The sequence below is a fragment of the Lithobates pipiens genome, unplaced genomic scaffold (assembly GCF_037356315.1).
Source record: "Lithobates pipiens isolate NorthernLeopardFrog02 unplaced genomic scaffold, aLitPip1_a1.2 Scaffold_13, whole genome shotgun sequence".
Classification (NCBI taxonomy): domain Eukaryota; kingdom Metazoa; phylum Chordata; class Amphibia; order Anura; family Ranidae; genus Lithobates; species Lithobates pipiens.
This window is the reverse complement of record NW_027507718.1, coordinates 332,372,902-332,387,369: the sequence shown is the minus strand read 5'-3', so window position 1 is coordinate 332,387,369 and position 14,468 is coordinate 332,372,902. Positions and strand designations below refer to the sequence as shown.

General features: G+C 42.9%; 1 protein-coding gene across 3 annotated transcripts in view; it reads left to right on the top strand.

Moving 5' to 3' along the window:
- Window positions 1-14,468, top strand: part of ZNF827 (zinc finger protein 827) — a 339,433-nt gene that overhangs the window by 100,237 nt on the left and 224,728 nt on the right. For all 3 annotated transcript variants that reach the window (XM_077476988.1, XM_077476987.1, XM_077476990.1), the window contains exon 2: window positions 13,145-14,140. In XM_077476988.1, the coding sequence (XP_077333114.1) occupies window positions 13,145-14,140 (996 nt within the window). The remainder of the gene's footprint in view (window positions 1-13,144; window positions 14,141-14,468) is intronic.

Below are 14,468 nucleotides of genomic sequence, written 5' to 3'. Positions count from 1 at the left end.
GGGTGCCGGGTGGTCATCCATTTGCCTGCACCCGCTGATCGGCTTGTGCTGGGCCTAATCACACCACGAACGGCGCATGCGCCCCCTACCAGGGTTTGCCAAATCACGTACTAGGTACGTGATCTAGCACAGGAGAGCCACTTTGCTGCTTTATAATGGCGTTAAGCAGGCAGCAAGTGGGCTAAAGTTATTAGGTACCCATTAATATTGCAACCAACATTCACAAAATCAAGAGAATCTCAGTCATGGTAGTTGATAGAAAATTTTGACAACTTTGATTAGTGACCAAAGTCTATGATATCAGTACAACACAAAGGCATAAAAGGGAGGTGAAAAACTCTTTTACACATCTACATCATATAGATTACACATCAATACAGAATAGCCCTAGCCTAGCAATTATTCTGTAAAGTTATTTGCATTTTCATGGAAATGCATATTCGTATTGCAAGGCTAGACAGAGCATAGATCCAAAAGAAACTGTGTAAATAAAAAACAATTCTTTTTGCACTTGGTGTATAAATAAACTAGCAGAATGCAGCACAGTCGGCCTGAATACACAACCACAATCAAAAGCTATAAAAAATTGATTCTCCGTCTGTAAAAAGGATTTTAAACCAACATCCTTCAAATAAAACTGACATAAAATACTGAATGCATTCCTTGCTGTTTGTGAGTAACAATATATTAACAATAAATGCACTTTTAAACAGTATTGCGCTATGGAGTTTGCCTCTGTCCTTTTTCATGCACCCTGTGAGGGTATTTGTGATGCCACTGGTGGAAGGATGAGTTGGGTGATGCTGTTGCCACACTGAGGATAACTGATTAAGTGCTTCTTGATCCTTTTATAGTTTGGAGATCTTAACCACTTCAATACCAAGCACTTAGACACCTTCCTGCCCAGGCCAATTTTCAGCTTTCAGTGATGTCGCAATTTGAATGACAATTGCACGCTGTACCCATCAAATGTTTTATCATTTTGCCACAAATAGAGCTTTCTTCTAGTGGTATTTTATCCCCTCTGCGATTTTTATTTTTTGCGCAATAAATAAAATAGATCAAAAATTTTGAAAAAAAACGTTTCTGTTTAATTTTTTTTGTAAATAAGTACTTGTTCACCCTCAGTGGTGGGCACTGATGATGGACACTCATAGGTGGCACTGGGTACTTATGGGTGGCACTGATAGGTGGCACGGGTGGACACTGATGGGTGGCGCTGATGGGTAGCATTGCTGGGCATCGCTTCATTATTCTGTTACATAATGGTGCCAGTCAATGGCCATATGTGGGCACTGATTGGCACAGATTTGGCATAATTTGCACATGTGGATGGCCATGGGGATGTACCTGGCCATCCGCATGTTATGTGCCTCCCTGGTGGTCCCTGGTGGTCCCTGGTGGTCCTGGCGGCTTCCCTGGTGGTCCAGTGTGGGCATGGGGGGGGGGCTGTGCACTGATAAACAATCAGCGCAGACCCCCCCATCAGAAGAGCCGCTGATCAGCTCTCCTCTACTCGTGTCTGTCAGACACGAGTGAGGAAAAGCCAATTACTGTCTCTTCCTGTTTACATCGTGATCAGCCATGATTGGACACGGCTGATCACGTGGTAAAGAGCCTCCGTCAGAGGCTCTTTACCGAGATTAGTGTAGCAGTGTGTCAGACTGACACATCGCAACACTGATCCCCCGATGCGTGCCCCCGCGGGCACACGGCGGTTGTTATCTTGCAGGATGTCATATGACGCCCAATCAGGACAACTAAACCACCGCCCAGCCATCATTCTGCTATAGGCCGGGCAGGAAGTGGTTAAAGTCTAGGTTCACCTTTTTTTTTTCTAAATTCCAGCTTCCCTATGTACCAATACACCATTAATGTAACGCTGTTGCAGTAAAGAAAAATATTTCTTTATGTTCTAACATAAGCCTTACCTCCAGTGTCTGCTATAAAAAAAAAACTTCATTACTTCTTGCTACCCATCCTGTTTTTTGGGACTTGAAAACTGTTCACAGGGTTGTTTTCTGTTTGATCAGTAGGGGATTTGTCTGTTGATCAGAGCAGAGCAGATGACAGGTCTCTGCTCAGTTTATTTAGAGTGGACACAGAAGGCCTGCGCTGCTCTGTGCAGCCAGGTGTAAATGAACTCTGCAGCCGTTTACACCCAACTACCCCTGATACAATCTGCTTAAGGCCGGGTTCACACCGCTGCGATGCGGGAACGCCGCGAATCCGCAGCGTTTTCCCGCATCGCATTACTCCCGCCGGCAGTTCACACTGCCCTATGCGGACGGCTGGGAGTGTCAATGATATGTTAATGACACCCCCAGATCCGTCCGCATATCGCAGTGCGATCTGCCGACTCGCACAGGAATCGGATCGCATGGTGTGAACCCCCATGCGATCCGATTCTGTTGCGGACCAAAAAAAGGGTCCCGTGCGAGTTTGCTGCGGGAGCGATGCGAATTCAGCCATACTGTATGGCTGAGCTCGCATCGCTACGGAGATCGGATGTGATTTGCACTGCAGTGCGGTGTGAATCACATCCGGATCTCCCCCCGCAGCAGTGTGAACCCGGCCTAAACAGAGAAGGAAGGAACCCTATCCGTTTTTTTTTTCAGTGGACTGGAGGTAGTCAGGTGTAAACGGACACAAATCCCTTTACACCCATCTGCCCATAGAGGTAAATGGACCATCCGATCTGGTCCACCTGAAAAAACTGTGTGAAAGGGGAAATAATTCAACAGCTGACCTCATTAACACACCATGCTCCTGCCCTTCCCCTCAAGTAGATTGCTCCTGCCCACCTTTATGCTTTTCCAATGCTTTTTTTATTGTTTACATACAAACAAATGCATATTTAACGTCAATGGAGCAAACCATGCTTAATCAGCAATGAAATAGTTACATGGTATCGAGTTAGTAAGTACAGATTAATAGAGGATTCACATTGTTACCATTTAAATTCCAGCATGAGGACAAGAAGTCAACTAACATTTTCAGAGAACTCAAAGAGCAGTTGGTATAGTGCAATCTGAGCTAACCCAGGGATTCCAGATCTTATGAATTTTTTTTGGGCATCCTCTGGCCTCCTACGTCAATTTATATAAAGGTTTAGCCTGATTGACTATAGTGAGCCAGAAGGCTATGTTAGGTGAGGATTGGGATTTCCAATGCATAGTTAAAGTTTATTTTTTTGCATAAAACAGCATAATTCTTAGAAAAGTTTGCATGCTCTTAGATATAACTTCATCATCCTTATATCCTAGCAGGCATCTCAGGGGACTGAGTGAGGGACAATGCTGACATTGTTAATGAGCACTGTTTACCTTCTATACACAGCTAGTGATTGTTTTGTATCTTCTTCTTGCATAGATCGTTCATTTGACAGAGTGTGCAGGAGCTGAGTGATCACATTTCATGTTGTAGCAGAGCAGTTGTATTGAAAACAGAAATGTGTCCCTGAAAGTCTGTAAAGCTCACCATACACTATACAATCTGATTTTGCAATCTCCTTTAGATCTAACATCATCATGTAATGCATGAGTCTGCCTGATTGATTGGATAGATAAATATGTCTTCCTATTATAAAGTTTTGGTAAATCTTAAGGAGATTGTACAATCATATTGTATAGTGTATGGCTACATTTATACACCTAAAATAAAGTAGTTGCGCTTGTTGAGTGCAAAAATGCATGGCAAAAACTGTGAAAACTGCAATGCGCCAAAATGCTCCATGAGCTACTTTCATGCATTTGTTGTTGATGCTTGTTAGGGTAGCATATTGAAATCAATGAGCTGCCCTACTTATGTTGCAGGAAAAACAAACCAAAAACCATGCGCTTCCATTACGCTGTGTGAATGGGGCCTGAAAGTGATATTGGATCAGAAGAACCCACCTGAACAGTCCATTAGTTTGTTTCAAATCAGGCAGGCCTTTGCACAACATAGCTGATGATAGATCCAAAAGATATAGTACAATGAAACTATATAATGTATGGCGATCTTAAGGTTGAGTTAAAGCCGTTTCTGTGTTTCTTAAAAGTCAGCAGCTAAAAAAGTATAGCTGCTGATTAATAAACACACACACACATGTCCCACGAACCTGCGATACGGCCTCCGAAGGCTCGGTTCTCTCCCTTTCCTCTCTGCTGGCATTGCATGTGTGGGCACCCGGCTTTGACAGTCGCGCTGTGCGTCCTGAATGGCCGGGCAATCTACTAGGACCTGTGACGTGCCCAGAAGATAGCAGGGAGGGGGAGAGGAGAACATTCACTCACGGTGCCGTAAACGGAAGTGGGAGCTGGGATACCTGTCAAAACTAGGTACCTGCTAGGTACTAGGTAACCCCCCCAAAAAAATTACATGCCAAATGTGGCATGTCAGGAGTCCTTAAAGCTGAAGTTACAGTTTTGGGTGGAACTCTGCTTTTTTTTTGAATTTGGAATTGAAGAGGTGAAAATTTAGAGCTTCCGTGGACTAGATAAGTGAGTGATGAACACATTGGGATTGCTTGGCCTATATATAACGCTTTTATTTATTATAAAAAGCAAAATTCTGCCTGAAAAGGTGAACTTGGCCTTTATCATTTTCTAAGATGCCTGGACATGGAGGGAAGGACCGGATGGTACAGTTTTCTTATAGTCTCTTTGCATAATATGGGAACTGTTGTGCATAAAGACAATACACATTATTACTGTATTTGTTTGCAATTTTTTTTTAATTATCTTCCTATTTTATGTCACTTTCATTTGAAGAATGTTGGTTTAAATCTTTTTTCACAGATTGTGCACCTATTTCTTATAACACAGCACAGATTGCTTATCACTTTTATTTTCTCCACACACCAGCTCTTAATCCTGTGATCTTTAATTAGCAGTTCCAATTTACAATGTAATTGACTTCTTTCAACCAATTTAATAGACTTTAAATTCAGTAAATTCATAAAACGGGCAGAGGACTTACACAGCAGCAGGTCCTGTGCAAAACAGAATGTATATGTTACAGACAGCAAGTGACATTTATTATAGTAGTAGCAATTGATCTATTTCTTACACCTTCTGGAAATAATGAAGTGCATTATAATAAGTAAAGGTGTGTCTTAATCCAAGTGTAAGGGTAAACTATGCTGGGATTTTATTCTCATGCTGCTGTGTGGGTGAATCACTTGTTGCCATTACTTTTACAACACATTGATTTTAGAATGGTAAAATTTAACTGCCAAAAAGAGGTTGCATTATTCAAGCAAGATATTGAAATGTCTCTGTAAACAGATTGTATTTTGTTTTACTAGCAGTACTGGGGGGTTGATTTCCTCAAGCTCCAATGCCAAATAACTGAATATGGCAATGTCATTGCTGTTAAGTTACTGAACTGGAAATGTCATATTTTAGGTCATACCCATTATCACCTTACCACACACATCACGTATCTACGTATCTAAATTTCAGTGCTGAGCTATTTTGTGCATGGTGTTGAGAAAAAAGTCAGAATAATTTAATCAGTTATAATGATCTTTCTACCTATATGTACAGCAATGTTTATTGTCAGTGTTTCCAGGACTCTGCTTTCTTAAGGGTAAGGATAAAGGAGTTTGAGAAGCTAGATTTCACGGATTTCTCCTAATTTACAAAGGCATATATAAAGCCCCATACACACTATCAGATTTTCTGCTGATTTATTTTTTTTCCCTCAGATTTACCAAATCATATAATATGAGGTCAAACCTTAGGAGTTTCAATGTGTATGCACACAGGCAGGCCCTTTCACTACATGGTTTTGGTAAATCTGAAGAAAAAAATCAGCAGAAAATAGTGTGTATGGGTCTTAAAACATATTACAAAGAATAGTACTGGGCACGATGGGAGTTCTCCTGTGCATATGCTGAACGCAAGACTTTTTTTTTACTTTTTTAACATGGAAACCAATCTAGCCACTTGCTTAGCCATATGGCAAAGCAACAATCTGGCAGCCTGGTAGTGACCAGATTAAAACGTACGAACGGTAACTTTGTTAGCGATGCAGAGGAAATATTGTCTTGCTTCCATGACTTCTATACGAACATGTATGCTACTTCACTTACATACAATGAGCAAGAAATAGACATGTACTTACATGACTTGCAGTTTCCCACTCTGACGGCAGAACAGACTGCAGTGTTAGAGGAGAATTTCACAGAAGATGATGTCTGAGAAGCCAAAGTTCAATGGCTGCCCGTAAAGCATCTGGTCCAGACGACCTCCCACTTATGCCACGTACACACCATCAGAAATTCAGCCAGCAAAATAAGACCGTGTGTGTGCTCCATTGGACTTTTGCTGGTCGAATTCCAGCCAGTAATACATTGAGAGCATGTTCTCAATTTTTTGGTCGGAAAAAGTTCAGATGGGAAATTCCGATCGTCTGTAGCAATTCCGACACGCAAAATTCCTACATATGCTCGGAAACAATTTGACGCATGGTCGGAAGCATTGAACTTAATTTTCTCGGCTCGTCATAGTGTTGTACCTTACCGCGTTCTTGGCGGTCCAAAGTTCAGAGGACTTTTGTGTGACCGTGTCTATGCAAGCCAAGCTTGAGCGGAATTCCGTTGGAAAAAACATCCAAGATTTTTCTGACGGAAAATCCGCTCGTGTGTACGCGGCATAAGAGTTTATAGTCGCTATATGGGTGTTATGGCCCCAATCTTCGTCCAAGTGTATTCAAATGCATTTCAAGAGGGGAGATTGCCATTGCCATTGTCAGTGTATTCTGCTACTGTAGTGCTCATACCTAAACCAGTGCCTCCTATCGCCCCATATCATTATTGAACATAGACTATAAAATTCTTAAAAAATGATGGCCTAGTGGTTGTAAACCCTAGGAGAAAAAAAAAAAAAAAAACCCGAATGACAAATGCATAATGAGCAAGTATGCATAGCATACTTGCTCATTATAAATTCTGTACCTGAGATCAAAGCCTCTACAGCCATCCTCGTACCCCGCTCCGGTGGCCGACATCACTAGTTAGTTCCGGGTATCGCGGGCTCCGGCGATGTGATTGGCTGGAGCCGCAATGATGTTCTTCCACACATGCACGCGGGAGTCGCTGGCAACAGCACAGTCTAATTGAAGCAACGGCATGTACTGCCATTGCTTCAGTGCGCATGTGCCTATGACATCGGCACATGCAAATACAGGGGATATCTCCTAAACCGTGCAGATATCCAGTGTAGCTACAGGTAAGCCTAATTATAGGCTTATGTGTAGCAAAAAGGGGTTGTAAAGGGTTTACAACCAATTTAATACCATTCACTTGGATCAAACCGGATTCCGGTCCTTCCGCCCCGGGTGCTCGGGGCGGGGGGGGGGGGTGTGTCCAGTTCTTGGCATATTGGCGCTGAGTCCTACATGGCGGGTGATTTCATTGCGGGGGCCGGAGACTTCTGGCGGGGTGTAGCAGCATGTGGTTCTTGCTGCTGGAGAACAGGAGGAAGGGACAGGTCATCTGGCCGGGGCTTCTTTCCACTCCTGAGTGTATCATTTAAGGAGTGTATCATTTAGGGAGCGCACAGGTGGCTGCTGCGGTGCTTGTGATGGAGGAGACAGAGTCATCAGCAGCGATGGTGGATGCAGGCACCCAGGTTACCGGCCAGGCCCAGGTAGGAGAGGTGCAGAGGCACCTCTTTCCTTTTTTTCACTGGGTGTTTTTTTTTGTCTGGTGTGATGGTTAGAGTCTACAGCTGTCTGCTATGGTAACACGTTCATTAGCAGCCCAGCATGAAGGGAGACTCTGGGGCACGCTGGAGTTTCTGAAGAAGAAATTCTAAGAAAAAGGGGACAATCGGAAAACCTTATCAACACCCTTCTGGCAAGTAGGATGAAGGTCATCATGACTATTTACCGTACTTCAAAGTCTGGAAGTGTTACAATTCCTGGTGTTCCAGCAAGAACTTTAGCACTATTTCAGTCTTAACCTTTCTCCATTCCTTCCTGGAGAAATTTTAAGCAGCAAGTACTCTCAAGACGCAGGTAGCTGCATTATCAGTTTTTCTGGAAAAAACCCTGTCGAGAGAACCCCTGATAGTCAGATTTTTTTAGGGCTATGGCAAAAATTAGGCCCAGGCCTCTTATTCCTTTTTCCAAGGAGGTAATTCTTTGGTTCTTCAGGGACTCACTAAGTCACCGTTCGAGCCGCTAGAAGAGACATCTTAAATTCCTGACCTTAAAGACAATGCTCCTGGTGGCAATGACATCTGCACACAGTTAATTAAAGGCTTTATCAATCAATGAGCCTTTTATGAGGTGTCTGCCGGACAGGATAATGCTGAGGACAGATCAGCCTTCCTACCTAAAGGTGTCTTTGGTTTTTTACCGAACACAGGATATCATACTCCCTACTTTCTTCCCCATACCTTAAGGGCCAGGAGAAGAAGCCCTCCATACGCTAGATGTTAGAAGGTGCCTCCTAAAGTACTTGGAAGTAACGAAGAATCTTAGAAAATCATCTTCTTTTTATCCTAATGGAAGGAAGTCAAAAGGAGATGAAGCTTCCAAAAGTACCCTTGGAAGGTGGCTAAAACAAGCTATTAAAGAAGCAAACCTGTCCTGTAGAACCTCCGGAAGAAATATTGACTCACTCTACATGGGCCGTGGCGGCTTTGTGGGCAGAGAGGCCTGGGGCATCACCAGAGCAGATATGCAAGGCTGCCACGTGGTCCAGTTTTTCAGCCTTCATAAGGCACTACAGGTTAGATCTACTGTCAGTCTCGGACCAGTCCTTTGGCAGGAAGGTTTTACAAGTGGTCCCACCCTGAAGTAAGTTCTTGGTTATCTCTAAGGTGCTGTCCTGAAAGGCAAAGGGAGAAAACCTTAGTTTGACTTACCGGTGACGGTATTTCTACAAGCCTTTCAGGACAGCAGCCTACTTCCCTCCCTAGGTTATTATGTATGGTTTATAATCGCTGGGCTCGGTAATTATCTGCCTATATCTTCCAGCATGTCGGAGGAATTCTTGGTAACAATTGATGGCATGGTGGAAGCAGCTGAATTTAAAGGGTGTTGTCACGCAGTGTTTCCTGTGAAGAGGTGCTGTCCTGAAAGGCTCGTAGAAATACCATCGCCGGTAAGTGTAACTTTCTCATTCTTTCATTGACAGCCACAGTGCTCCATTATTCAGAACCATAGGGTTATATTGCCCCCTACAGGAGTAGGACACTAGGCTAATAAAGACTTGGCTACGCCTATGTGCAGTCCTAGATGATATACACCCCCCTCTCTGCTATAGGCCTTCAGTTTTTTTCTGTCTAGTCAGGAGTAAGGACCTAGTCCCCTGCTGGGATCTCCGGACCTGGCAATTTTTTGTTTTTGCTTTTTAAACTATTTATTTTCTCTTCGATTTCTTTTTTTCCTGTGAGAATACAATCAACTGCCAGACTGGGTGATGGGCTGGACACTAAGATCCAGTGGTCTCCCCAGTCTGGCCAGCGAGCACATGCAGACCGCAGCTACATGCTAGGTCAGTCACGACATAGCCCCACAAATTAAACGTCTCGAGAGGTCGTATGCAACCGGGTCTTGGCCTGTGTTGCAGCATTCCTCATGGCCAACAGTCCCCCCACTTTGGTGGCGAGGAGGATCTGCCTGGGAACCTTACTCGTGCATTTGCTAGAACAGTAAGTAAGGAGCCCCCTCCTCTCCTTTCCTGGAGATGTGTGAGGCATGGGTACTCCCTGGGATGGTTGGTCCCTCTTGGGTTCTCCTCCACATCCCCCCCTTCCCCAGGTGAGGCCCAGGCCTCTGGCTTAGGTGCTTCGGACACTCTGTCCACCCCCCCTCCCCTCCAGGTTTGTCACTATAGGGGGGTACACCTTGGTTGGTGACCGGGCACTATAGGGGGGTACACCTTGGTTGGTGACCGGGCATCTTCAGATCTGTGCCCCCTGCGGCGGCCCTCCACTAATTTAAGTTGTGGCTTTAATAAAAAAATATAGGCCATGGCTTTTGCGGCCTACTGACCAGGCGACGTTCGGGGCAGCCCTAGAGCGGGCGGCAGAGGTTGCCGCTTTCCATTGAGGGCATCCGTCCTCCTTTCTCAGCTCTAGCCTGGTCCAATCTCCCCGCGCGCCTATGCACTCAAGGCAAGTGGCCGAAAATGTAGGCCATGGCATTTGTGGCCTACTAGTCTGCATGGCCACGCCGGGCGCCTTCTTCCAGAGGGACGGCACTGTGGGGGCTCTGAGGGCGACCCCCTTTTGGGGAGGTTGTTTAAGTGGGCCCTCCATGGATGCCCCCCATAAGGGCCTTAATGGATGCCTCCCGTGTAGGGCCCAGTAGTGTCCCCTGTACCCCCTTTGCATGTTTCAGCCAGTGCCCCTGTGAGGGGTCCAATGGTGCCCCCTGTGTGGGGTCTCAGCCAGTGGCCCTGTTAGGGGTCACAGCCAGTGGCCCTGTTAGGGGTCCAATGGTGCGGGGTATCAGTAGGCATCCCAGTGCAGTGAATCAGCCGGTGCTCCTTGTGAGGAGCCTGGGTCAGAGCCCCTTGTGTGGGGCTTCAGTCGTTGTCTCCCGTGTGGGACCTCAGTGACACCCCTGTGAGAGGCCTAAGGAGATGGAGGTCTCAGTTGGCAGCCCCCCTGTGTTCTTTGCATTTTCACAGGTGGTGCTTGGGCATATAGGCTAGTAAATGGTGCCCCCCCACCCTCCCCTGCCTAATTGTAACTAAGAATTGTATTTTTATTTTTGCACTGTTAGTGCAGCCATCAAATTTGAGTGATTGGGAAATTTAAAAAAAAGGAACTAATTTCTAATCGATGGGAGAATTATGTGAGAAATATAATCGAAAAATAAATGTGCATGAGCTGTGACCTGGAATGAAATAAAGGTTCCCGGCTGTAAAATTTATTTTCTGTAACAACATGAGGTGAAATTGAAGGTTTGGTTGGTTACATTTTGTATTCAATGGTGGCACCATTAGATTACAAAAGCCACAAAATTTCTGATTCAAAAGAAAATTCATTTGGAATTCGACCCATGTATGGCCTGCATTAGTGGTGAATGAGGTGTACTCATTTTTTCCACAAGGCAAATTTTTGTTAGATGGGAAGACTGAATACACCCTGTCATTTTTTAGTGTCATTCGTCAAGTATATCACCTTTATCTGTAGGCACTGTACAGTTTGAAAAAAGAACTAATGTTTACTTGTTCAAGTTTGTTAGAAAAATCAACAGTTTTTTTTATTGAGTGTACTTTTGTATTTGGGAAATTATGCACTAAATAGACCTAAAAAGATTTTTACCAAGGTACTTAAAGGAAGAGCTTGTTTGGCATAACTTCAGCTGGATTCTCAATTTTACCTGCTACTAAGGATGCACCAGCTGAAAATAGGGGTTATTAGCGAAAATGTGACGATAAGCTGAAAAGCGTAATCGATTTTTGCCGGGTTTTTACGGTGCATTTTCGTAGGTCATGTGACCCCAAAAAAAAACAAATCAAAAAGACAAGGGTACGTTTTTGATGTATTTTTTTACCATGTTTTCAATGCATTTCAATGTGTTTTTGTAACTGACCAAATAAGCACCTAAAATCCAGCAAGCAGGATTTTTAACACCGCAACAGAAGCGCAATGGACTGGTGTGAAGACACAGAATTTAAAGGAATGCATTTTTCTAGAGCTATTATTGCACTTTTTTATTGCAACAGTGCTTCAAAAACGATTAATTAAAAAGTCGACTATAATACAGCATATAAAAAAATATATATATTTAAAAAACTGTCCATTTTGGTCTTCGGCCAAGTGCATCCTGCTTTTTCAGTTTTAGGCCAGAATTTTCATTTTGGTGCACCACTACCTGCTACGGCAACTATGATAGTATGAAGCTTGAACAACACAGCACAATATTACTTTGGGTATAAAGCAAGAATCGATGTAATGTTCATGCATATCTATCATTTGGTAATAACTTCTGTCTTCAATTGGCCACTCATTTGTGTGTATACTTCTTCAGCATATAGAGTTTTAAAATTTAAGAGCATTAACAATAATTAGCGGTATTCCAGACTAAATGTATTTAATTTTAAAGTTGAAAAACATTGCAGTGTAGATGATTATAGTGCTCCTGTCCATGGGATATTATATCATGGATATAAAATAATTACAGGTTAATAATAATATGCCGTGCATCAATATTATATTTGCAGCATAGTGGGTTTAGTATAATGTAGTGGGGTCTTAAACACTGTTCATTGTAATGTCCTTTAAAATCACCCAAAGTTACCTTGGCAACTGATGAATTGGGAGCATTGGGGCTATGTGGTTGACTGATGCATAAGACGTTTGTCTTTAGATATCATATTTGAGATGACAAGATTTATTGTAATATATCTTTTTTTTTTTTTTACATAGCAATGACTTTTATAAAAAAAAGTAAGATATGTACTTATTATTCTTCTTGTCCTTGCCATATTAAAACTGTGCATAACAGGTATTTAACACTTACCTTGTCTCACTGTTTGAATGATAAAACCCACTCATATAAAAATGATTGGTTGGTGAAGCTGGTACCTTTTGATAAGGAGCTCTCATATCTAGATTTTAGGAGGAATTTAAAAGGCTGATTTAGGCTAGGTTCGCACTAGTGCAGCTTCGACTTTGATTTCAAATTTATAATGCATTTTTCATGTGATTGTGTTTTTTTTGTAGAAGAAGAAGACTTTACAAAACTCTGCTCAAAAATGCATTTACATGTGTTTAGTGCCTTTCCATTGTAGTCTTTCAATGCCTTTCCACACCAAAGTACCTTCCCCAAAGTCGCACTGCAGTTGCATTGCATTGATGTGAACAGGCAATATTCGAATCATAGTGATGCAATTTCTGTGCAACCCAAGTCTCATCTGAAATCTCACTAGTGTGAACTAGGCCTTGATCCTTTTGACTAACAATACTAAAATATCACATGGAAATGTAACCTGTAAAACCTTGTGTTTGTATTTCACCTCTTTGAATTGGTTTGTGCATTACTGAAAGGCTTGCTGTCATTATTCATTAATCCCACAATTTGTATTGTATCTATTTAGTTAGGTGTTGTTTGCTGTGTAAAAAAAAAAAACAATGTTTAAATTTGTACTATCGTGGTACTGAGATTTGTTTTTTATTGTTTGCCTTTTAAGATGGTACCAGACGAGAAGAGGTTGAAGGGGAAGTCAGTGAAGAAGAAACCTGGTTTGGAACAAATTCAGAAACGCCATCTGAAGATTCATATGGTGATGTAGCTGATAACTTTAAATTGTCTCCTGCTGATCGAGGTCGAGAATCAGCCACATCTCCTGATACCTCTTTAGGAAGTGCAACTCCAAGTTTGGGCACTGATCTGATATTAGAAAATGAAATTTTTAAAGAGGCCTCTCATTGTAAAGAACAGTTGTCAACTTCAGCATCTTCAGTGGATGAGGATGACCAAGCAGGTCTGAACAAGCCATTAAGCAGTAATCTTCGACGGCTGCTAGAAGCTGGCTCTGTGCAGCTAGGAACTGAGGTCTCTCAGAATGGTAGGGATGACTCGTCAGGTCTGCAGTTTTCTCCCACATCCCACCATGCAAAACAACTCAGTGTTCTTGCCAGGAAGCTAGCAGAAAAGCAGGATCATGGTGACCAATATGGAAATGTACCAACTAATCGGTTTATTTGGAGCCAAGATAGATGGCTGCAAAATTCAAATAACACATGTGGCCTGTCGCCAGATTCTGCCATTCTAAAACTGAAAGCTGCTGCTAATGCTGTTCTTCAAGACCAATCACAGTTAAGGACTGAAGAAACCCTGAGGTTTGAGTCCTTTACTTCACCATTTAGTTCTCAGTCAGCTAGTTCCACTTTGGCAGCTTTGTCCAAGAAAGTCAGTGAGCGAGGTATGACATCAGGACAAGAGCGTCATTCTCCAGCTGGCCCATTCCTTTCTCTAGCATCCATGACCTCATCCGCAGCATTGCTTAAGGAAGTTGCTGCACGAGCTGCTGGTAGCATGCTAGCTGAGAAGAAAAAGCCCCACATTTCAGAGGACCCATTGCCACTGCCCGAAGACAAACAAGAAAAGGGTACTTCAGTTCAATCCTTGGAACTGTTACTGCTCCCTTCACCAAAAGGACGGTCTTCAAAATCTGGAAGCCAAGGTATAAAGCCAATAAGATATACATTCACTTGTGTATGTTGGGATTATGCCAAAGTCTTACATTTTTTAAATAAAGTAGGACTTGAAGTGGATGTAAACCTTATTCATGAAATCTGACTCAGGCACAGATATCTGTAGTGTTTTCTACTCCATGTGCCGTGTCTTTCTGCTGCTCCATTCCTCTGTTATTAGCAGTCACTTGTAACAAGTTCTCTGACACATTAGATAACAGCAGCTAGAAATTTGTGTCGGGATGGAGCTTAGAGAAAGTTAAGCAGAGAGCTTGTCTATTCACAGAAGAGCTCTGCAAGTTCCTTCATTCCTCTTAT